The sequence below is a fragment of the Spea bombifrons genome, chromosome 1 (genome assembly GCF_027358695.1).
Source record: "Spea bombifrons isolate aSpeBom1 chromosome 1, aSpeBom1.2.pri, whole genome shotgun sequence".
NCBI classification, from domain to species: domain Eukaryota; kingdom Metazoa; phylum Chordata; class Amphibia; order Anura; family Pelobatidae; genus Spea; species Spea bombifrons.
In genome coordinates, this window is record NC_071087.1 from 112,750,040 (window position 1) to 112,776,266 (window position 26,227).

Here is a 26,227-nt window from a genome sequence, read left to right on the forward strand (position 1 = left end):
GTAATTTATCTGGAGTACATGCAATAAATTTAGGGGCAGTTATGGTTAATGGAGTATTTAGGGTTAATTTCAGGGGCCGTTATGGTTAATGGGGTCTTTAGGGTTAATTTCAGGGGCCGTTATGGTTAATGGGATCTTTACGGTTAATTTCAGGGGCAGTTATGGTTGATGGGGTATAAGGGTTAATTTTATGCTGATGACTGAGGGTTAATTTAATTAATTTAATAAAGTTAACTGTAGGTGCAGTTATAGGTAAAGGGGGGCAAACTCAGGGGAATCTAAATCCTGGGGGCAGTGTGAACATTATTAATGTATTTATTTATAAAAGTATGGTATCAGTAATATTCTCTGAATGATTCGAATCTCTGTAAGATTCGGATCCTTGTAAGATCCGGATCCCTGTAAGATTCGAATCATTCGACTCTTCGGTTCATTCGACTCTTCGGTTCATTCGACTCTTCGGTTCATTCGACTCTTTGAACGACTCTCTGACTCTATGAGTCATCGTTCCTGTGTGAATTAATGAGCTGTAACCTGACCCCAGAGTGCTCTGCAGATGACTCACAGCTCTAGGATCAGGTTACAGCTGCATGATGATTCACAGACTGAACCGCTACAAACGAATCGTTCAGTCTAGTGAACCGACTCATCCGGATCACTAAAAAGAACCGGATCAAATGAACGATTCGTTCATGATCCGGACATCACTACTACGTGTGCGTCACGTGACTGGAACCAAGATGGCGGCGCCCACAAGCAAAACGTGAATCTTCATTTGGAACCAAATAATAAAAGAAGCTGGGAACCATGTCTCGCTTAATTGTCAAGAATCTACCAAACGGGGTAATTACCTTATCAATTAGTTTGTACCGCCTATTTTGACCTTGTGGCCAACTCCTCCTGCTCTTTGCAATATTGCTTCTCGAAGCATGAGTTTTTTTCGTAACTGGTTCCCCCCTCCAAGAAAAAGTTAGGGTTAATCACCTGTAACGCATCTGATAATCCTACTCCGTGTTTTATAAACGGGTTTCTAGATGGTCCGCAACGGTTCAAGTTAAACTACCGAACACGTGTTATTCGCCACTCCGCATGTGTTTAGATACTCTTATTTAGTGGTGTCTACATTGTTGTTAAATAAAATAAAATGCCCCATTATCAATAGTTTTGTAAGATCTGTCTTGAGAGTGCTTGGTACGCTTGTGTGTTTTATTTTTCTATTGTATACTGAAAAATAGGGGTGCATGATTGGTAGGATCTGAGTTTAAATAATTGTGTAAAAAAAAAACAGTCCTTAGTATGACTGTTTTCACGTGTTTATGTATGAACATATGCATCATCAATTACTGCCTAATTGTTACATGATTTGACATGACAAATCAAGATAGGTTTATGCCCATTAAACATACAATATACATGGAGCAGAAAGCTATGCTGAATCTAAAGACCAAGTACCGAATAAGACACCAGGAGAAATGAGCAGACTAGATGGGCCACATGGGTCTTAATTGCTGCATAGATCTATGTTTCTATGACAGAACTATTAACGAGGAAGTACATAGATACATCCATCCTAAACAAAATACTGTTAAATAACAAGATATCACGCGCATTTCTGGCACGCTTAATGTAATATGTTCCTTGTTGTGTGCTGCAAATGTTTGTGTGACAGAGCTGCACGCATCATCCAAACTCAAAGACATTTACAGACGAATGTCCTATTTTCGCCTCCTTATGAATGACTGTGTGTGGTTGCTCTGCTTCTATGCATGTTAGGGGGCATTATAAAACACACTCATTAGTAATAAGGCCTAAAGAGCAACTTTCTCAATAAAACATGTAAAATTTCATACCCGCAGCCACAGGCAGTGTGCGGCTCAGGCACCATGCCTCCATCTGCCCATAAATGCTGCTGATTTATTCTGTTATAGATATTTCCAGGCCACTTAAAAAAAACCTGAACATAAGACGACCCTATAGGAAAAAAGTTTAACTAGTAACTATTAATTCATGTAAACTATTTTTGTCGTATTTAATAAAATCTATGATTGAGAAAAATGTTTTTTTTTGTTTTTATTTGCTTTGATTTGCCAACCTTCCCCCCAGGCTTGCCACTCTGCCCCCAGAAATGCCGTATACCCCCCTATATGCCACTCTGCCCCATGATATGCCTTTTAACCCCCATATGCCACTCTGCCTCCAGAAATGCCTTATACCTATATGCCAGGGGCATATCATGAGACATAGTGGCAAATAGGGGGGTATAAGGCATTTCTGGAGGCAGAGTGGCATATAGGGGGTTAAAAGGCATTTCTGAAGCCAGAGTGGCATATAGGGGGTTTAAAAGTATTTCTGGAGGCAGAGTGGCATAAAGGGGGTTAAAAGGCATATCATGGGGCACTCTGCCTCCAGAAAAGCCTTATGCCCCCCATATAAATCCCCCCCCCTCGACTTACCAGTGCTTCTGACTCCCTGGTGTCTGGTGGGGAAGTGCCAGCAGTACCGGGGGTTGTCTGCGTCCATCGAGCGGACGTTCGCCGGCTGGCAGCGCTGCAGGGAATTCTCCTCTCTGGCATCCGGGGAAGGTATGCGGGATGCGCGTAGACAACCTCCGCTGCTGCCCCGCACTTTTACCGGCACTCGGTGATAGAAGACCCGGTGGAAGTGCTGGCAGCAGCTAAGGTTACTAGACGGGAGGATACAGGTCCCCTGCAGCGCTGTGGGGGATTTGGATCTTAGTCTCATAGTCAGACCTCTATTTGAGGTCTGATTAGAAGACAACCTTTATTATAAGACCCCTCGTGGGCTATGTGCTCTGAAAAAAACCTTGCCTTATAATCAAGCAAATACGGTAATTAATTTATTTATATTTTATCTATTCTTTCCAGATACATGACTCAATAATATTTGAATTTTTATGTATATTAGAAAAGTAATATGAGTATTGGCTATGTATTTTACAGTTATGTTTTTTTAGTAGAAGGAACAAAAAAGAAGCAGTGCCTGAAATTATTAATGGAGACATGGTTGGCCCAAGGGTTTCTAATGTCCTACACATACTATGTCTTATACACCATCTGTGGCATGTACTTTACTAGCTAACATTGGATAGACCTTAATGACGGTACGCCCTACTAGCTGAATGACCCATGAAGCTGCCAAGTTTTCCTATATGGTAGGGGGTTGAGTTCAGTGTTCCAGCTGAGCAAATTCAATTGCTTTTCACAGTTGTTGGACTTAAACATGAGGGTGGGTAGATGAAAATTTCACATATGTTCTGTATGTCCACAGTGTCCTAATGGTTACATTTCTTTTTAGATAAAAGAAGATCGATTTCGAGAACTTTTTTCTGCATTTGGAACTCTTACAGACTGTAGCCTGAAATACACCAAAGATGGCAAATTCCGGAAATTTGGTTTTGTTGGCTTTGGATCAGAAGATGAGGCCAAAGCAGCTCTTAGCCATTTCCAAAAGAGCTATATCGACACGTCCCGAGTCACAGTGAGTGAGAATAGTCTTTTATGCTGCCATGCTCATAGCTGAGTGTCCACAGTCCTTTCTAATTGTTTCTGTCTTGTCCTCCTAAGGTGGAATTGTGTAAATCATTCGGTGATCCTGCCAAGCCCAAAGCCTGGAGCAAGTACTCCCAGAAAGAAGTGAAAGATACAAAAGGCCAAGAATCTAAAAATACCAAATCTACTGATACCAAGGCAGTAAGTCAACGTTCATTATAACAACTCTAGTTGCTCACTCCTTGGTTATTTTTCAAAAGCCTTTGTGAGGGGCATTAAAACATTTTATCAAATCTTACTAATATTACATTTACTTGCTGTGTCCATCAGACTGGCTCTGTCTACCTTAACAGGGCAGTGTTTTACAGTAAATGGGCAGCAAAGGTAAACTTCTGTGTCTTTTTTTGTGTGTAATAACTATAGTAACTGCTAAAACATTGCTGCTGAGTGCTCTCATGATACCACTTTATACAACAATCGTTCTTTAATACATAACCTCGTAAATACTTTTTTTTTCTGTTATAGCTTTTGTAAGCATTTTAATGTTGGGCACCTGCTGCACTGGTTAATTTTTTCTTTCTAGATTCATGCAAACCTATACTGAACAGATCTTTAGTTGGTCTACCTTCTGTCTGGTTTTGTACTTATACACCTTATTGCTCCGTTGTAACCCTTGCATATTGGTGTCCGCTATACTACTATCTTTAAAAGTAGTATCTTTATTTTATGCTCATCTATTTTTTCTATTAATCCCTTATTATAGACCCATTTTGTTTCATAAATCATGTTGATATTTACAAAATTATGTTATAATTAACAAAACGTGGTTATTTCTGCAGCCCAAAAAGAAGAAGAATTCAGAACTGGAAGAAGTAAGTAGAAGTTACTGAATTTTTATAATTTTATCTCTTTATTATAGGAAAAAAAACAATGTTTTATAGAAGAGACTATACTACTGCTCTTTTATGCTAGAACTGATTGAATGTTTTCTTTTGTGAAACATGTGACACTTTTTGTTAAATTTACAGTTGTTTAGCCATGTATGTGGTCATTGTTATGCTTTAAATGTCTCTTTTCAGTAGAATAGACTGGAAATATACATATTAGATATACATATAAGATATTTTATATTGTTCCCTAACCATCAACTTGTGCCCTATACGTTATTATATCTTGGCAGCTTGAGAAAGACAGCGGCTTCAAAGAGTTTCTATCCGTGCACCAGAGCAGAAACAAAACAGCCACCTGGACCAATGATTCCCAGGACATTAACATTAATACTGTGAAAAGCAAGTCAAAGGATGATTACCTGAACTTCGACTCCGAGTCTGAGCAGGACCTGACTGAGGATGAGGATGGAAGTGAAGAAGATGCCCCAGAATCCACAAGTATACATTCAATATGTGTTTACCATTTTACAGTGTGTGTGTCTATATATATATATATATATATATATATATATATATATATATATATATATATATATATATATATACACTTTTTTTTTACAAAGTATAATCTTAATGCCTGTTGTGCATAAGCTGCTCATACGAAGACATTTTGTGAGCTTTCATATGTATAAGTGAGGATTTTTTATTTTTATATCGATGTGTGTGTATATATGTGTGTATATATATATATATATATATATATATATATATATATATATATATATATATATATATATATTGTGATGCCTTCCTTTGACAGTATTATTTAATCTTTACCTGAAATAAAACCTTAATTGAACTTAGCCCTGAAAATATCTATCACATGTTATAGTTAATTTTCAACATTCCTTCCGTGAAGATTGCTTGGAAAAAGTAGGAGTTTGTAACAGTCTCCCTGGATTCTGCCTGCATAGGTTTAGCGAGCTGTACGTTAACTTCTAAAGGTAGTTTACTACAGTTCAGTTAAACCGGAAAGCGGTTATTAGAAAAAATCCTAGGTAAGGCAGCAATTCAGAACACAATGAACTTCTCTCACGCACAACATAATATAACAGAAGTCATTATTAATTATTATTATTAATGTTCAAGTGAAAAGGACAACATTATTTTGTGTGTTCTTATGATAAGGGATTACCAGCAGTGTGACAGCTTAAACCCAATGATGTGTTCAATGTGCCATGTTGCAGGCTCCTCTGGAGCTGAAAAGGCAAAATATCATTTGAATATTCTCTTAATAATAATACAAATATATTTTGTTTGTTGGATGTAAGAAGACACCGTGGAAAAGCTTGCTCTGCAGTCAGAGATTTCCGACATGGACTACCTTAAGTCCAAGGTAGTGAAGGAATCTAATGTGGCTTCATCTGGAGAGGAAGAGGAGGGTGAGGAAGAAGAGACAGTACCAAAAGGACCAGAGGAAGCTGCAGAACAGGAGATGTCTGTTGGAAAGGTCAAGGAGAAGAGCAGACCAGCAAAAAAAGAGGTACATTTTAAATGTAGCACTATGATTTAGCATAGATTTGTATAGAAAAATGTATTTTCAAAGCAAACACATTGTCAAATTTCATACAGTAATTCTGCTCTTAGTCACTAGTTATTAGGGAGCATTTTAACACCAAAATAGGATGATATATTGGAGATATATAAACTGGGTACATGTTGCTTTTTCAGAAGCCGGCTGTGGAGAATGAACCAACAACTCCTTACACTGTCAAACTGAGAGGAGCACCATTCAACGTCGTAGAAGTGAGCACTAAGAACACTTAGCAGAGTGGTCATTTCCCTGTCAGCCCAGAGAGCTGCATAAATAACTTTGGCATCTCGTTCTCGGCAATCAGAGGCAGGGCCAGCCCTGCCTGGCATCTGCCTTAGTTAGCTGCCTTGTCTGCTTACGTGATGGGGGTTTCCCTGATAACAGCTGTACTGTTGTACTGTTGGCATTAATTGGCATTAATTGTCTGGGGTACTCTATATTCTTATAATGTATGAGTCAATGACAATGTCTTCATATCGATCCCCTTTGACAAAAATTCTTGTCTCAGTAGTTTTTTAGACCAAAGTCACTTCCTGCACTTTAAACTAGAAGAGCTTGTGAATGGGAATAAACCTGTTGTAAATATTAAGATCTTTCTCCTTTATAAGTTTCTATTTCTTACTGTTCAAGTGACTAAATTATCTTCCCAGCAAAACGTCAAAGAGTTCCTTGCGCCGCTGAAGCCAGCAGCCATTCGCATTGTACGGAATACTCATGGAAATAAAACAGGTATGATCACGTCTAAGCTGGGGAGGACAAACCTGTGGGTAAATCCAGGTCACAAGGCGTCCGTTCTTATGTTTAATAAAGATGTTCACAGAAACACTATTTCAATGAACTACTTTGTCTGAATCCTCACACTTGGTATGTTCACCATAGCACTGCAGGCCTGTAATCTTATTATAGGATTTTGCTCACTAATCTAATAATGAGGATCACTTAACACTGTGAGATGCTGTTGTCCCGAAACCTTGGGAAAGTTATAGGAGTTATTTTTGGAATGAATTCAGCACAATATGGTAAAAGTAGTGCAATCGCCATGGAATATATAAATTTCCTATGTGTGCTCTGGGGAATGATATCTCTCATGATTATATCTCCCCACGTCGTTAAGATTATAATTGTTGTTGATAGATTCAGGCTGCGTTTTGTAAGGGCGAGTGAAGAGAGAACTTCAGTGCAGGATGCAGGAAATTTGATTTGATAATATTAGTTCTGTTACATGGATCAATTTCCATGAGGTGGACTTTAAGTAATTTTTTATAGATAAATATATAATTGAGGAACTTATTGATCTTTCTGATTTATAGTTATTTTGGATTTATTGCATATTTAGTCTGTTTGCTACCCAGAAATAAACCCTTTACTCAATTTTTTGATTAATATTTTTCATTTCTTATGTCCATTGTGAGTGCAGAAAACATATTGTTTGTGTGTAGTATTACAATTAAAGCCACAGTTTGTAATTAAAAAATAATGGATTTTTTTTTTTTTTAAGTTTTATTGTATTCATGTTATATGACCTGTTTTGTCTTTATTTTTTTTACTTTTTGTTAACTTTAAACAACAAAAATTAAAAGTTTCCAGTTTATCAATGTCTCCATGTTTATTTCTCTTCCAGGATATGTCTTTGTGGATTTTTCTAGTGAAGAGGAGGTACAGAAAGCTCTAAAAAAGAACAAGGATTACATGGGTAAGGATGGTGAGCTGGGATGCAGTAGGGAATCAGACCGGGGTGCTACCTAGTTCATAGAACTGACAAAGAGGTATCTCTACAAAGTGGTGTATTTGCCTTCGACACTGCCCTAGGCCTCATCCAGGGCAACCCTCTCTGTGCTGCCGTCCTTATTGCTAATCGCCTAGCTGCGATGTCATATAATGGCGTTCTACCTTTGAAGGACGCGTGGCCTTGGGCTGATGTGAACTACCGAGGCAATGCCAACTCTGCATGGTCCTCCTTAGGGTTAATGAGCTGGTTGGGAGATTAGTGACTCGCCTTTTCACAGTTGTACCTGTTATAAGGCAGGGGGGGCTGCAGACCTGCCAGTGAGAATGGAAATAGCCAATCACAGTTGTTAAGGGCTATTTGTATGATTAAAGCTTCCTCGGGTAGCTCAAATTAAAGGTTAATTTAAAGACCGTCTCACCTATTATTATATCCACAGAGAGAATGAATATCCAAGTAATGTATGCCACCAGCCTGCTTCACTCTGTGAAATTGGCTTTTATTCTGAATATGGTCGAAATAAGCCTTGTGGATACTGGCATGACAATATATTAAACTTCAATTTTTATCTCAGAAAAGTCTTATGCTATAAGTGTAGGTTACGTCTTTTGTGTTATAATTCTTCAAGTTTTGTTCTCTATCCCTTAAAGACCTCCAACATTACTACAACAACGAGCACTTGCTTCAAATCTTTAATTGTTTTCAGGTGGCCGATACATTGAAGTTTTCCGAGATGAACGTCCAGAAAGACCGCAGCTGCCTGCTAAGGTCCAGAACAGACCGTGGGAGCAGAAAGCAAAGGATGCAGAGGAGCAAGAGGATGTGTCCGAGTCAGGGAGGCTCTTTGTCAGAAACCTTCCATATAGCTGCACTGAAGATGACCTGGAGAAGCTGTTCTCCAAATACGGTAGTTTTTAGCAAGGAATACGCTGTAATTTAATAGTGCTTTGGTCTGTTAGCATTCCAAGTGCACCTATCGTAAGAATATGAAAAGTTCCACTTTATGGAATATAAATAATTTTTTTGTTCTTTTAAAAGCCAGTTTGGAAATTATACAATGATTGGTCTGGTGCCTCCACTGTACCCTCTTTACATCATTAAAAACAGGCTGTGCCATACTAATACAGCTCTCTGTAACAGTGGATACTATATAGATGCATAGCATTGCAAGAAACAAAACCTTTGTGTCTGCAATATTGCAGGAAATGTCCAGGATTTCCCTTAAATTCAATTTGTGACAACTGGGAAATGCTTTTTTTTTTTCTCACTTAATTTTTTTTGTTCCATTGTATTTACCTGCTAGGACCTATTTCTGAGATCCATTTCCCCATCGACCGCTTAACCAAGAAGCCAAAGGGATTTGCTTTTGTCACTTTCCTTATCACAGAACATGCAGTAAAGGCTTACGCTGAGGTAGATGGACAAATCTTCCAGGTAGGTCAGAATACGCTGCTGATGCAGGCAAAAAAATAACATAATATTGCATAATAACACGTATCCTTTATAAATGTATGATTACAATTGTACCCAACAAACTTATATGTTCATTTCCTCATACATGTCGCTCTTGATTTGCCTCTATCGTACATAAATTAACAACCCACATCATATTTACAGAACCAATGTATGTTTTACCCATCTGTATTACTCTACAATGTATAGAGGACTTAAACTCTATAGTGCCATCTGCTGGATAAATATAATACTACGCTTAGAGGCTTGAATTACCCCTGCGGATAATAGTACCACTAATACATGTAGCATTCATTGTTGTTATTATGTAACTAATGCTACATTGTTTGCATTATTTTAGCTTGGATGTACTCTCTTATTTTGGTGTCTGATTCAGATGCTGCTGAAAGTGTTATATACTTTGATTTTGCTGAATTAAGCAATATTGTTTGTACTTCCAGTAAAGAAATGACAACCTCCATACAATGGGCGGTCCCTGAAAACAATGCATGCTTTTTCATTAAGGGGTTAATAGCTTTGAGATAAGTTTACTGATGATTATGAGTGGGTACCTGTAATGTAAATATATAGTTACCCTATATTAGCTATATATATATATATATATATATATATATATATATATATATAAGTTTTCCTGAGTTCCCTTATTTATGAAATGCACAAATATTAAAGATTAAATATAAGCCCTAGGATGTGCATTTGCAATGGATTTGTTTTTTGGGTTTAGTTTCAGGCTAGGCGGTAAATGTATTTCCTTAACCCATTATTCTGACTGTATATATTTTTCTATAATATAACAGTCCACAGAATGAGGCTGCAGGTAACCAAGAATAAATTAGATGGATTTACATGTTGATCAGTGCTTAATCTCACCCCCCAGGGCAGGATGCTGCATGTCTTGCCTTCAACTGCGAAAAAAGAGGATGAAGGTGAAGCAGGAGCAGACCCCTCTGCATACAAGAAACAGAAAGCCCTAAAAGACAAGGCCAACAGTGCAAGGTACCGGCAGCAAATTGGCACAGCCAGCAGTGCGAGTCCATGCATTAATGCCTGACAGAGTTCCTTTACCTACGGCAACAGAACAATAAAACATTGGTTTTTACACCATTAATATCCTATATTAATGAACCGTTAAACATGCTTGCCTACAATTGTATTGGCTGATGTTGCAGAACGTATTTTACTCCAATGTTAGTTATGGTTGCCTGAAATTACCATTTATGTAAATTTGTTTGCATAGCGTATAAAGCATCTTCAGAGCCATAGTAATATATAGATTACTGCCAGTGCATCTTAACTAAGCCATGTCATGGAACATATATAAGATGCACAGTGTCATTTAAACAAATTTTTTTTAAAATGTTTTTATTATTATACGTTTCTTGAAATCATATTCACGCTGACCAGATGTTCCAGAATGTTTTAGTTGAGGTACATTTGCCATCATCTCATCATGCAGAAAAGCTGTGCTTCATATAATCTGATGGTTTCTGAGCATTATAGCCTCACACAGGCAATTAGTCAAAAACTTTTCAAATGGAAACCTTCATCTTTAATACTCACTCTCTCCTAAATCACTCTCTTAGCTCTCACAACTGGAATACCCTCTTCATGGGTACAAGCGCAGTAGCTGATGTGATCGCCCAAAAGTACAACACAAGCAAAAGTCAAGTGTTGGATCATGTGAGTGCCAATGCCTGTCCATGTTTATGACTACTGAAAAATGCTTTCTGAAGGCACTAGGACACTGGTCCTGTGTAGTGCCAAATGTGTATAATGTGTAATGTCCGGTTGCCATAATCTTTCATGTTCTCTTCTTGCGTCTGTCCTTTCTAGGAAGGGAAAGGCAGCATGGCTGTCAGAGTTGCGTTAGGAGAGACCCAGCTGGTTCAGGACATGCGGAAATTTCTAATTGAAAATGGAGTCAGTCTTGATTCTTTCAGTCAGGTAAAGAACAATGAATGCTCTAAGGGCATTTTCCCATGGCCAAATCTAAACAAGGACTTGAAACTATATTTGTCACATCTGACTCCTTACAACGCTTTCTTTGCCTCCTCAGGCAGCAGGGACGCGCAGCAAGACAGTGATCCTTGTTAAGAATCTCCCAGCTTCAACCCAGGTTGCAGAACTACAGGAGGTTTTTGGACGGTTTGGGGACCTGGGCCGGGTCCTGCTTCCAGAAGGTGGGATCACTGCCATTGTGGAGTTCCTTGAGCCAACAGAAGCCAAACGAGCATTCACCAAACTAGCATACAGCAAGGTGAGCTTAGACCTCCTTGACTTGGTTTTTACAGTTTCATTGCATAGGACAATTCAAAGTTCCGTACAATAATAAACATACAATATCTGGTATGCAAAAAGATCTTGTTTGATGACAATTTTATCAATGCTTAGATTACATCATGATCGACCTGTAGGAACAGAGTTGTTGATTGCCCAAACCATTCCCAGAAATAATTATTGAACTGTGTAATATTTAGCCTTTTATACAATTTTCTGAGAATAGTGCATCCAAACCAGGCATTAATAGGAGTTTACCACAGAAAATGAAAACAGTTTATGTGTTGTTTTTACATAATGAAACCTTTAAAGGTAGGGATCAAATAACAGATCTGCTAAGGTTACACTAGCACTTCTATTGACATGGCCATGGTTATGTGCTGCACGGGACAAGCTGCATTACGTTGCGTCCTAATTCTTTTTTGTGTGGTTGCGCTACTTTTCTACCTTTCTTGTCCGGTCTACTGGTTGCTACTTAATCTAACACTGGAAAGAAAAAGTAGCTTCCTGGATCCTTCTACACCAGGCAGTGTATAAACGGAATACATCTAAAACAATTACACATGTATTTAATTTAAGCAATTTAATGCAGCTAACCGATGCAGGTTACATATGCAGGTTACATATTCCCATTGTACCCATCGTTTGTAGTAGTACTGTCCCTTGTCTTCTTCATCTCCTCTTAAGGCGTGTGTGTTCTTTTGTGGTTGTGTACATCTTTATGCCTAAGACTGTATTCCTTGCTCTTATTTCCAGTTCCAGCATGTGCCGCTTTATCTAGAGTGGGCTCCCATGAATGTTTTCAGCAGCCCTCCTGCCCAGAAGAGAGTTGAAGCGGCAGAAGAGGCAGAATCAGAGAAGACAGAGACAGGTGAGGGCTTTTTATCCATGAGGGCCTCTGCACCTACATGCAAACTTTCTGTCCCCTTCTATGCTTGGGATTGCGGAGATCCCAAAAAATAAATTGCCTTACTTTAGTAAATTATTTACCTACGGTGAATAGTTTTCTGTTAATGCTACAAAGCATCCGTTCACTTGCAGTTTCTAAAAACTAGCTTAATTCCAAAAATTGCACATTTTTGTTTTATTTTGTTTTGTAGAGGCTGTAGAAAGCCAGCCACAGGAAAACCAGAAGTCAAAGGAAGATGAAGAAGAGGATGACGAAGAGGAGGAGGAAGAGACGCTTCCCGGTTGTACGTTATTCATCAAAAACCTGAACTTCAGTACCAACGAGGAAGCCCTACAACAGGTAGAGAATTTGGTGATTTGAAGTGGGGGTTGCACATTACTCTATTGCACAAAACAAATTAAACGGTGATGCATTGACTTTACAGTGTCTTTGCCTGTGATGCTGACTTGTTAGATTCTGCAGGCCTTTAGACAGGTAATGTGCTGTAGAGCGAGAGTAACCTTGGTGCCAGCGGAGCACGCATTGTATTTAATTTAAATTCCAAGCACTCCTGGAGACGCAATGTGATTGCAGTTGCATAGAACAAGAATTGCATACTTATACTTATGAAACGTCACCATTTAAAAAAAAAATCAATGGAATTGTAAGTGGAAAATATGTTGAATAAACATAAAGAAAACGTTGTTTGCAATCAGGTTGTTTTATGTTCAACAACGATACAGCTTTAACGCTAAAAAAACTAAGTAGTCACTTGAGCGGAAATCATGATCTAAAGATCTTTGGGGAAAACTGCAGACTGAAAGTATATATTGTGCATATTTCAATAAAAAATAAATCCTTTGTTTATCAACATTTTTTCGTTAACACTTTGGGTATCTGCCAACAGGCCTTCTCCAAAGTCGGGACTGTGAAAAGCTGCAGCATATCTAGAAAGAAGGACAAATCGGGTAAGATATCTTCACATTTTCTGGCTGTGCTTAAAGACTTTTTGCTGCCATCTTCCACCTGGATCTGACTGTATGGTACACATTGTACAAATTATCTGTATGCTATATCATAGTATATGTCTTTCTGCTCTTCTCAGGGTCCCTTCTGTCTATGGGTTTTGGATTTGTTGAGTACAGAAAGCCAGAACAAGCTCAGAAAGCCCTGCGACAACTGCAGGTATGTGTTGACTATTAACAAAGCACTATAGAAATCCAACATGAATTGTATACAGTAATGTATCCTGGCCTAGGCCTAGGCCGACTAGGCTGGCAGGTTCAAGGCGGCAGCAGTTGCCTTTATATAAAAAGGAGAGGGGGTCTCTTGGGCAATCAACCCCCCCCCCCCAGTGTCCCCTCTGCACAATGGTCTGGATTTCAAGGGAGATCTTTCATCTCCCCAACCAACCTTTTTACACTATTGAGGCTGTGCCAACTCGGCACAGCCTCCCTGGACTGCATTAAATGGCTCTGCATGCCTTTAAGACACGGCTCATCCAGATATGAAGTCATATCCCAGCACTTTTGTGTCTTAAGGGACACTGTATGTCTTTTCAGTAGGTTGGGCCTAGGGCAGCCCCAGAGGTATAATGCCGTTGTTTCATTCTATGAAGCCTCCATACTTGAATATACGGTAGTTAAAATGCATATCTCCTCCTACGTTTTCTCCCCAGTGTTAAATATCTACTATGTTTTCTGTATATTCTAAAACATTCTATATGTGTTTGTCCTTTACCGTGGACATATTTCTGTTTTTATTGTTAACAACATTTAAGAGTCGGTCATAGTGTGAACATTTTAAGAAGGTATGGTATAGACAGAACTGGCCAGACAGGCCAAGTTGTGTATTTGTCGGTGCTTCTCAGTGAATATTTTTGGGTATATTTTCTTCCGTATCCTAGAAGTAAGGGAAATTATTAAATATTTGCATCCAGTAAATTAACAATAAAAATGTTTATTACTGACATGGGACTGGTGTTTCACGTTTATTTTCTCCACTTAGCACCTGACCTTGGACGGACACCAACTGGAGGTCAAACTATCTGAAAGAGCAACTAGGTGAGTGTAGATCTACCTTTCTGAGAGGCTTCAGAAGGAATATAAACAAATCTGTTGAACCTAGTGTTGGAACTGTAATTTTGAGTTGGTTCATATGAAAATCCCTTATAATGCTGTACAATGGAAAAACATTATGGCTATTAGTACATGACAATTAGACCTACAGAAACAACATATTTAAAAGGTTTGTGTATTTATGTGAGTTTGAATATTAGTGTGCTGATTAGTGTGACACTTTTATACAGTACACACTATGTTTTTCTTTCTTTAAAGGATGAAGAATCTTCATTTAAATGGCTAATAACATTTTAAGATTTAATATATGTGAATTATGCTGGACTAGTAGTGCATTGCTAATATTGATATGTTTCATTTGAGATATTTCTCATTTTGTTTATTTTATTGTATTTCATATTCTTGTTTTTTTTTGTCTATTAGCTTTTTCACATACATTTTTAAGGGTATTAATACACAGAGAGATTGTATTATATCTCTTATCTCTCATCTATTCTTTTATATATTGATGATGTTTGATATAGTATCTACTCTACTATTAAGTGCAGTGGGAGATCTGGAATATTAGATTTCTGTAGTGTTACACTGAGGTGTGGATTTTCAGTGAGTTCTACAGGATAGTCCTCTGTTACTCCAACTGTGGAATAGCAGAGGTCAGTATTGCGGTCCAGACCAGCAAAAAAATGCAGCTTACTTGGGAGGATTCGGGTATTCTCATAACTATATTGATTTAAACATGGTCTGCTTATTAAATCCGAGAAACTTTATTGGGGCAAAGGTGCATATAGAATATTTTAAAAAAAAAATCTAATGAATGCTGCGAGAAGACAGGACACATTTTCAAGTGCTTTATTTCCACTTCCACAGACCTGGGACGACTACAGAGCGTAAGAAGCAGATTTCCAAGAAGCAACAAAGTTCTAAGATTCTGGTGCGCAATGTGCCTTTCCAGGCCTCTGTGCGTGAGATCCGAGAGCTGTTCAGGTGAGCACCATTACAGTTTGTAAACTTCAATATTGCTGTTATAGTGAATTGCTATAAAGTTGTACCATGTTAGCCGTAGATATAGAGGACCCGTTACACCTGAAATATGCCTGAAAAAGTGACCTAGATTGCAATCCATTATGCTTCAGTTAGCCAATAAAGGAATCGTCTTTCTGTAGTGAATTGCTGTAACTGTATGTGATCAGTAGGGGGAGCTGTTGCACTGGCGTAAAGCTCATTACGTTTATGGCATTGCATGATGTGTATTGCGAGATTTTTGCTTTAAGGTAGCATGTGATGAATTCAAGCTGTTGCATCAAGCTGTGTGCAACGTTACCCACACCAGGCTATTGTGACTTCTGTTGTGTATGTCTAAGTGTGAATATATGTGTTTGTTATGCCGTGTGTAAACTTATCCCTTCCAATAAGGTATTGCGTGACCTTGTGCCTTTGCTAATGTCACTGTGTTTGCCAACACAGAGAGCATTTCACGCTTGACTCTCTTTGTTGTTCTGTGTGTCCTTGGTGTGCAGTGAAGACATATTGCACACACTCAACACTTTCATGGGGAGAGGTTATGGAAAGCCAGGGGAGACTAGGAGGGGAACACGGGCACCAGGATCCAGAAGATTTAATATCTTGGGGACAGATGACTTTTCTAGTAAGAAAAACATTCCAGTGAGGATTTATTGCATTTGTTCTGTTATTTTCATGTAACAGGATTACAGCCTGCAGTAAGAACCATGCGTAAAAGATTTAGAAAGACCAATGGATGCGGTGGGGGATAGGGAGTTTAAAATATGGGGTCGATATTGTGCCAGAAAGCTTTTACTCTGTTTCATTGCCACACGCACCTTTCCCAGTTTAAATAATCTAGTTGCCCTAAGGGAAGTAAAAATGAGTTTCCGAACTGACTCTTCAACTGTCCATAGCACGTTTGGTGAGCTGAAGACCGTTCGCCTACCCAGGAAAATGGCTGGCACTGGCAATCATCGTGGTTTTGGCTTTGTGGATTTTGTAACCAAACAAGATGCCAAGGTGAGAGCAGAAATCTGTGACCCAACAACCACCGTGTCCAAATGTGATAAATCTATATATCCCCCATCGTTTTTTGTTTCTCCTTCAAATTTTGTTATGTAATAGTTTTGCTTCAGTACCGGAAAATGGTATGTTCATAGGACATCTTCCGTCTCACATCGTTGTCCAATATTTTCTGCAAACCAGAGTTCTCTCTTCTTCTCTATCTCTCACATAGCTTTGATTACGGGTTAGGACATCTTAACAGATTCCATATGCTGAAAACACACAGTCGAAGGAATCTCATTCTCTCTTTAGCCTCCTTTATGTACCCTATAACAATCCAATGTCTTTTCCCCCCAATACTTGTATCTCCCTCCCCAGTGCCCTTGTACTTTATTCTTTCACAAACTTCACCCTTTCCCTTTTATTTCCAATTTTATTATCACTGCGTAAGTGCATACGCTGCATTTCACCTTCAGCCAAGTGCTTCTTTCCTTCCCCTCTTTAGTTGTCTTCCAGACATGGGTATCGTGTTTGCATCCTCCCCCTTTTTTAAATAGCTGTTTTCACACTGCCTGTTTCTCAATTAACAAGTGATGCATCTGTGTAAATAAACAGGCGCGGGGGGTGATGTTTAGATGCTATTTATGTTGCACTAGATTTTCCAATTACAGCCTCTTACTTTCTCACGTCTCGTAATATTTGGCTCAGACTGTCTCTCAGCCTCTTCTCTCGTCTCTAGCCGTTATCCCACCTCTAGCAAGCCTAGTCAACCCCGCGTGACCCAAGTAAAAAAGAAAACTCTGCTTGTAAGTCATGGTGTACAAAAAGAGAGAGAGAGAGACATGTGATGGGAAAAGCTGACCCTTTTTCCATTTCAATACATTTTCCTTGAGGTAAATGCGTTTTTTATAGTATCGGTACAAAAATACAACATGGCTGATGTATCAAAAACAAGAAAGGTTGGTATGGCAACAACCATGAAAGTTAAACTGTAATAAAAACGGCATTCTCACCAAATTGTGGATTTTTTGATAAATCTATACTAATAGTTGATTAACCTTATGATTGTTCTATTTTTAATCCATTGTGTCATGGGCAGCAAATCCATGGCTGTGTGGCTTTTGCAAATGACACCTCTCCTTAACCATAGACATACACCTTTTCTTTATGATGTAGACTGAGCTACTCCTGTACTTATGGCATCGGCCAAATTCTGCTTTGCTTGGAAACGTACTCATGAATTTACCATTCTTGCCAATACATGCAAACCAAAGAGTCATTTGCATGCGGATGGTCTGTACTGTACAGATGTATTTTTTAGGGGCTTTCTGACCTTATGCCGTAAATCTAAGGATCTTGATCATAAAGCATCAAATCTAGTGAAATGGGAAGATCCCATTAATAGGTCATAGATATTTTAGATAAACATGTTTCTCTCACAATACAGGAACTGACATGTATTATTTCACTGTCACAAATGTGCTTATTGTACCATAGTCAATTTCACCCATACCAGGACAGTGCTAGGAAAGGTGACAAACCTGTTAAAACCCTAGCTGAAGCCGGGATCACATAATTAGGGTCTGTGTGGTAGGTTTTCATAGTTGTCTTCCTTCAAAGCTAGGCTGTGATAGGGTCTATCTAATGTACTAGAGAATAATTCCATGAATGCATTTGAAAGCTCCTTGGTTTAGAATAAGTAAGATATGTCAAGTGGCGCTGAACATCCAGCCATGTAAAATGACCCACTTTTGCTGATATAGTCTTTGGTGCTGATTAAAATTGCCCGGCATTTACAGGTCAAACTGAACCTCATATAGATTAAACATTGCGGGTCAATGAGTGAAATTATTAGTTATATGAAAATTCTCCAAGGTTGAATTTCATATTTCTCCAGATCGAGATTATAATAACCATTTCTATTGTCCATATGTACAAAATAGGATGGCCACACTTGGGACAACTACATCCATCCATTTAATGCTAACATTAAATTCAGCGGCGTACAAAGAGATCTCCACAGTAATTAAATACATTAACATAAAAATATGCAGATGAGGATGCATTGTATTTGGAGGTGAAAGTTAGCACACAAAGCAGTTCTTGGTAGATACGTAACTACTATTATATCCAAAAAGGCGTGATCTGTTTTCTTTATATTGTCTTCGTTGTTTTTCTTGTATTTTCAGCTGGATCTCTATCATGAGATATCTCTAATATCCTTTGTCCCAACAGAGAGCATTCAGCGCTTTGTGTCACAGTACCCATCTGTACGGACGCAGGCTTGTTCTGGAGTGGGCAGAAGCAGAGGAAAGCGTGGAAACGCTGAGGAGGAAGACAGCAGAACAATATCATGGTGAGCGCACACAAGAAGTCCCCCCCCCAGAATTTGTGTGTGTTTTATTATGAATTCTTAAAATGTCATGCAGTTTGAAGGGCAAATTGATTCCTATTGTTTATAAAAAAACATTTATGGAGTTCTTCTCTTTTTAATCGTTTGCCGTTTGTCTTACAATCTTAATTTTTTTTAATAATAGCCTACACCTCTGTTATAAATATAACAGTATTATCCAACTATTAGCTTTTGGAATCAATTTTGTATTTTTGTAATTCATATACACATAGCTGCATCAACCCAGTTTTTTTGCTTTAATTCCTTTATTCTTTCTTGTCTTCTCCTCATTCTTTATCCCAGTTCCACACTCCTTATCCTTTCCCTAACATTTTCCTGTCTTATTCTCATGTCATCCTTGTCATCTTTTTTCCACTTAACCAAGAGTTGCAGATGAACTAGACTGACTTTCCAGAACGTTATGGTTGGCCCGCTATGACGTACAGACAAAATGTTCTATCTCACCCTCTCCCTTTCTTCATGTTACTGCTCCTCACTTTTTTTTTTTTACAATCTCGATCTCCTTTCTTTCTCCTTATTATTTTTCAGTACCCTCCATTCCGCTCTTGTTATGATTCACTTCTCCCCTTCCTTATTTTATTTGTCCCTGGGCAAATTCTCATTGTTTACTTGCATTTTTTCCTGTAGCCCTTGCTACTGCATTCGCTTTGTTTTTTGTTTGTTTTTTTCTCATTTTCTTTTCTTTGCTATTCATACAGCGCTTTTTTCTCCTCCCGCTCTATTTTCTCCCTCCTCCCTTTCTTACTCTGTCAGCAACTGTGTCTCCTAGCAGGTTAATTAGTATTGACTAGATTTCTGCATTCTGTAAACATGTCAGTCAGTTGGGGCCTCCCACTTCATCCTCAAAGGAAGGAACTTCCCAGGAGAAGGCGGCAGGGCAACAATGAGAAATAATCCCAGGGATTTGGGGAATATTGGTGTGGCGTTCACTGAACAAATCACCCTTCAATCTAAAACACACGCAGTCTTGATCAGGTTAGGTTCACTAGTCCTTCATCCCGGATCACACGGTGATGGGTTTGTTTCGCTGCAGATGCATATAGTGCTAGCTCAGAAAAATACATTCTAAATAAAACTATTTATTGCTGTAAAAACAACAAATGTTTTGCCTGTACCCAATTAACTCGTACGTAACATTGGTGAATGTAAATTCTAGTAAGGCAGAGGGGTTCTGCATCTATCTCCTTCGGTGCTCATATGTATCCATCTTCATTTAACAGGATCTCCCAAGAAGAAGAGGAAAGTGGCAGAGGTGATGGAAGATTTTATGGAGAGTCTGGAGCCGGATGACCCAGACGAATAACATGGTAAGAGATCCTCCCTCACAAGGAGATCTGATAAGCTTGAGAGAACAGTGACTGACATACTGCTCCGTACCCTCTACTCTATGTGGTTATCGACAGACGGCAAAGCGTAGGCCAGGCGTTCTATACCTCTCACCAGTTTATATTTGTAAAGGTGTGACTTGCGAGAGTCATACTGCATAGAGGGGCTACTCTGTCTGCTAATGTATTACTCCCTTATCTGTATACAGTTCATGCCACATTCAATTAACCATTAAAAAACTTTCAGCCACTTTCAGCACCCGCAAGTAAAGGCTTCCTAAAGTAATTGAACATTTCTTAAACGTAGCATGGACTAAAAAATCCCCATAATCATCTGTATAAGTACCACCAGGGCTATGTGTATTAATCCCTTCATGACAAAGGATATTCTATGCAGAATGGTGCTTTGTGGCCATGGGCACAGCATAGAATGTCCTCCAATCTTAAACTCCCCTATCCTAGAGGAATTGTCTGAAAGCATTGGTCTCCCCTCTATCAGCAAGAACCAGCATTACCAGCTCTGATCTGACAATAACTGTGTAACAGGCATTTATTTCTTGGGGTGTCACAGATGGCACTGCGTGGAACATCAGACAATGTTACAGAAACCCTGCAGAGTCTGTACGGATCCCACTGAGGCCTCTGATGGTCATGTGCCCTACCACTGATACAACGTAGAGTCAGGAAAGCAGAGCTGCAGAACCCAGCTTCCTGATCACTGTGATCAGTGATCAGTTATTAGTACACCGTGAAAAGAGAGAGAAACAAAGCTTCCTTTTTAAAAAGTTTAAGAAATTATATTTAAAAGTGGGAAAAAATGAAAAACTAATAACACAATATTTGCAACCCAAAAACAGTTTTCGACAAATAACGACAGCGTTGTGTGTTTTGACCCTCCAAAACGTGAAAAAAAATGCATGTGAGATACTGCTGTGTAAATTGGGCGTTTGCTTAGCAGAGGTGCCTGTGGAACGAATCCTAATCAAAATGAAGAAATATGTGGGTTATTATCTTTCGGTTTTCACCCACCTGTTTTGTACATTAATAATGTCAATCAATATCAAAATATTATTTATATGCATGAATATGGTTTCGAATAAAGGCCCCTACTGTTCTGAAGAAAAGAAAACAACATTGATGTGGAAAGGGGAGATCATGCTTGAGCAAAGACATAGCGAAAGTGCTCAAAATGCTTTGGTCCGTAAGGGGTTAGCCAGTTGAGAGAATTAGCTCTTTGAGTAACATTCTTCAAATGACATTACAAATGGACATGAGTGCTATTATTTCTGTACAAACTCATTTTTGTTATGTAAACAGAGGCACCATGTTTGTACCCCACTTGTGTTTCTGTGTGTTTTCCCTGTGTCCATGTGCGCACATACATGCTGACAGGTTGTACATGACGCCTGTAGTTGGAAACTCTGGTCCAGGCATGGCTGTTGGCTGGGACAGATGAGGTAGGATGATTTCTCCCTTCCTCCCCCCATGGGCACAGTATGATTGACACTTACAAATGACCCAGCTGAGTGTGCAGCACTGTGACCGAGCCGCTCCTCCCAGACTGCCAGCGTTTTGTCATCTCATTACCAGCCGTCCCCTGATTCCACTCAGCCGAGAGAACCTTTAATACCAGCAATCTCTGTGTAACACTGTGGCCAGATGGGCTCCTCTCCCCCTTGACTCCATGTGCTGCCTCCCTCCTCTGGATACCGTGATTCTCCTTCTGTATCTCCTCTATCCATAGAATCTCAAGTCCCTTCTAAAGACTTTTTCTTTTGAATCACACATCCTTTGTTCTAGATAAACACACTTTTCTAGATTAATGCTCTTGTTTCATATTAACCCTATATCTTCCCTGCTAATAGATGCTTTTATTACCCCCTTTAAGGTTAGATGCCCCCCCATTGCTTTCTCTTGTTCCTGCTGCTACACCTAAATCCCCTTTCATTTTCCTCTCTGTATAAATCTCTTGTAAGCATCAGTTTCTTATTTGTGTAAATATATGTACTTTGTGTCTCCTTTAATGTGGTTTGCTATATATTTTTTAGCCTCTACTGCATTTATAAATCCATGTTCTGTATTTCTCAGCAGGTTATGAACAACCTGTAGCCATGTATCCTTGTAGATTATTTCCAGCCGTAACTAAGTTTGCCTTATTTGTTTTTTTATCAATCAGGTTTTCCCCAAACCTCACACATTGTAAATAGCATGGTTTCATGGAGTAACCATGTGGTTTGTCAAGAGTTTTTGAAACTGAAGACCTAATTGAGACCACTGGACAAACTTAAGGATCAAACCTTGTGCTTCCCTACTCAACGCTTGAAGGCCCATCCATTGCAACAAGGCTGTTCAGCTAGTATTCAAAGTGTTACATCTACAGTTTCATTGGGTATTGTGTTAAGAACATCACAATGTTGTATATAAAAATTATTAACAGCACAGAACCAAAGGAAGCTTGATGTATGCTGTCAGAAAAGGCAATAAATGTTGACTGACTTTTAAACCAAGGCGAGTCATTGCATTCCCAGGCCATTCCGGTCCAGCAATCTCTGGAGGTACAAGAGCATCCTGATGCGCAGTGAGAGAAGACTATTAATCATATTTAAACCAAGGAGTATACCCCCCCACCCAAGAGAGCTGTTGAACCTCTGATTGTTTAATTAAAAGTCCTGTTGTCCATATTTATGGTCCCTGTTTCTGTTACTATAAAGGGCCTGTGGTGGGAATAAAATGGCTAGTGTAACATAAAAGACAAGGAAAAGAATAAGCAAGCTTAGTAGCACTAAATGGTTGGTGAGAGGAAGACACTACCATCACAAAAGAGAAGGCAGAATTTGCGGGATGTAGGGGAAGGTATCTGCAAATGTTGGTAAGCTAAAATCATACTGACCAACGGGTTGAATGTGCCAGTCATAAAAAATGATGGACTTTACATTGTCTTTTAAAAGTGAGATGAACAACTAGTGTTGAAATGGAATGGAACAAGGGAAGTACTGGAAGTGAGCAAAGCACAGATGACTTTTTTACAAGAATGGATTAATGAGAAGGAGAGCTCTGCCGGAGGAACTTGGGAGAGTCAAGCTCTTGGCTGGTAGAAGTGAAGCTTGAGCAAGATAGGTTTGTATAGGGGGAGTGACAAAAGCAGAATACAGGAGTAAAAATATTCTCAAATCAGAGGAGAGAATATGAGAGGATAATATCATATCAAAGAGATGATAGAAGTGGGGGTATGTTGAACAGCAGGTGGGGATGTTAGGTACTGGTGGAGGGGGGAGATTTTGTGGTGTAGACAGAAAAATTATATCATGGGAAAAGAAAAAAAAATCCTTGGTTGAAGAATATGTGGGTAAAAAAGTAGATGAAGGAAGAAGAGATAATGCTGTTAGGTTGATGAGAAACTAAAACTGTTTGGATTTTGCTCATATAGTATTCTCGTCCCATGATGAACCGCTTCCTCCATTGTTCTTGACCTCGGATGAAAATGGATGTAATGTGTTTATACCTTTAGTTGGCAGCCTGACACTGCCCTTGGTTGGTGTATCTTCTGTGTTGCTCCTAAGAATTTAGTTTTGAATCAGTTTGATGTATTTGACTTGGAATTTGTGATTCCTGATTTGGCTTAGACACGCTTGGTTTTATTTCTGACCCAGCTTATCCAGCTACCTCGTTCCTTTTTTTTTGTGTGTGATTTGACTCCAGTTGACTTCAAGTACTGATTCTGACCTGGCTTGTTTGTGACTCAGCTCCAGCTTGTTGTTCAGCTTTGATGTTCCTGGTTCCAAACATGACTTGCTTCATCGTTTTGCCTGTTCCAATTGTTCCTGTTGTTTCGTATCTCAGCTACAGAGTCCTACTCCTACCTCATAAAGTTTACGTTATCAGTGAAGGAGAGATAACTATCTTATTGAGAGCACCTTGGTTAAAAGAGGTGGAAGAGGGAAAAGTGTGAAAGAATGTGGAGATGGAGAAAATAAGAAAATAATATAACATGGAATTTGGGGAAATGAAAATGAGGTCAGACTGTAGAACTAGGGGATGGGGGCGAAAAGGGAAGAAACAAATAAAATTAGGATATTTACTGCAAGAAGATGAGAAAGATGCTTGGCAGAAACAGAATAGCAGGTGAAGACGATGTTTGCGTGGGTGTTCAGAGAAAGAGAGGGAAATTGAAAAAATATCAAAACCTAACTGTAGAAGAGGGAGCTCGTGAATTTTGGACAGATGTGTAAAATGTAATTGTAGCCTTCCAAAAGCATAAGTTAAGATGCTCTATTTTACTGGATAAGGAGACCTCATAGGTTGTAAACAAAGATATGGTACAAAATGTTGTGTTTAGAAAATATCTAGTTTCTGTCTGGTCAGAGAGCTGCAAGTGAGATAGTTGAAGATATATATCGTGGTGAGAGGGGGATCCCAGTGCTATGGAGCACTTCCTTTAAGAGGAGAAATTGTATTCAGTGTGAGAAGTTCTGGGTATAGGAAAACACAGACTAACTACATGGGTTACTCATACAAGTAGCTGCTAAGGGTTAATCCCTGGGCTGGGGGCAGTGTGAAGATGTTAACGCAATGTGACATTTGTGAAATTGAGCCTCTGCGTTGCTACGGTGACAGCCGGACCGCCATGCTGCTTGATGAGATGTTAAATGGTTTTGGCCTCCTGTCAGTGTGCAGCCCTCCCTTGGGTTGGGGAGGTGGTTGGAGCAAGACTCATTCAAGAGACCCTTTACTCTTTCCAAACTCATCTGCAATCAGGCAAAAGGTGATGTCCTCCTGGGATGCAGTATATTCTACCATATTTTGCATAGTCCACCTGTGACAAAGGGAACCTAGCCACTTCCTGACCCAGAAACAGCTGTGTGATCTCAGTGCTTTCCTCAGTTGCATATGGACACTGTTTTGTAGTTTGCCATACCAAGAGCACCTTACCTGTAAATACCTGTACTTACATACACCCCGCATAACGACTGCATTAATTAACTGTGTTATTCTAGCTCTTGTTACCGCTATTGCTGCTTTGTTACACGGTCCCATACTGGTATATCCACTCCCTCCACCGCTACCTTGAATAATGATATATAGGCCTGCTGGCAGCCGCCAGCTCCAGCACTCGGTAATACATGTCAACATAAACGCACATGAGCGCTTGCCTTCATCTGGGGGCTCACAACAGCTCTGTTTTATTATTCAAGGTGGGGGATTTTAATTGGTATTGGGTTAGGAGAGCTTTACTTCCTTAACATGGTCCTGGTCTCCATGGGTAAATGTATCAGTAGCATTTTTGTTTCTTTTCTATTTTTAGGCAGTAAGAGGCGAAGGGTTTTTTTTTTTGTTTGTTTTTTTAAATATTCACGCTGCTTTGGGTGTGCTTTTTTTTTTTTTTTTCTTTTTTTTTTTAAAGTGATGGGGAGGCATAGGCCTAAGTTGTCGCCAGACCCAAACATTTCTGATGGCTGCTCTGACAGTGCTATTCTTGCACATATAACCATGTTGTGCAATACACTATGCTCAAAATTCAAAACTGAAAACCTTTTCTCCTCGCCTCACAACACATGTAATCTAAAGCTTCCGCATTGCTTCAGCCACAAAATCCTTTTTTTAACAATACCCTACGCTAACTCTCCTGTCTATTATTGCACATAACTTAATACTGCTATGGCTACAACATCATCCTGCTGTACCAGGATTGTGTCATAATGTTCGTAATGTTACTATGCTATTCCTACTTTCCGACAATCATTACAGCTTACTCGCCCCATCTCTGCATCTACCTGTACACTGTGCACCACCTACCTATACTGCCATCGCTACCCCAAAACCTAGAGGTGCCATTCCTGTAATTAGCCACACAGCCATCCGACACAACTGTTCTAACCCTGTAGCACCTATACGTGTCACCACACAGATTTGCAGCTGTGTTATTCCTCGATAAGCACGCAAGTTTCTCACTACACTGCCTGCATGCTGTGATATTGTCTTCTTCTGAGCCGCTTCCCATTGCATCTTCCCTGCAATGCTTTGTCTTCAGACATTATGTCCCATG

The 26,227-nt window shown here is 39.3% G+C and overlaps 1 protein-coding gene across 1 annotated transcript; it reads left to right on the top strand.

The window, feature by feature from the left end:
• Positions 1–715: 715 nt before the first annotated feature.
• RBM19 (RNA binding motif protein 19) lies at positions 716–22,865 on the top strand. Its single transcript, XM_053468913.1, has 25 exons — positions 716–843; positions 3,316–3,498; positions 3,585–3,710; positions 4,349–4,381; positions 4,690–4,897; positions 5,731–5,942; positions 6,131–6,205; positions 6,644–6,722; positions 7,615–7,686; positions 8,426–8,626; positions 9,023–9,153; positions 10,073–10,191; positions 10,779–10,875; positions 11,029–11,139; positions 11,252–11,452; positions 12,229–12,343; positions 12,573–12,721; positions 13,269–13,329; positions 13,467–13,546; positions 14,369–14,424; positions 15,307–15,423; positions 16,356–16,461; positions 18,682–18,802; positions 20,080–20,166; positions 22,361–22,865. The coding sequence occupies exons 1-24, from the start codon at positions 808–810 to the stop codon at positions 20,160–20,162; spliced, it is 2,772 nt and encodes a 923-aa protein (XP_053324888.1). The 5' UTR covers positions 716–807; the 3' UTR covers positions 20,163–20,166; positions 22,361–22,865.
• The last annotated feature ends 3,362 nt before the right edge of the window (positions 22,866–26,227 follow it).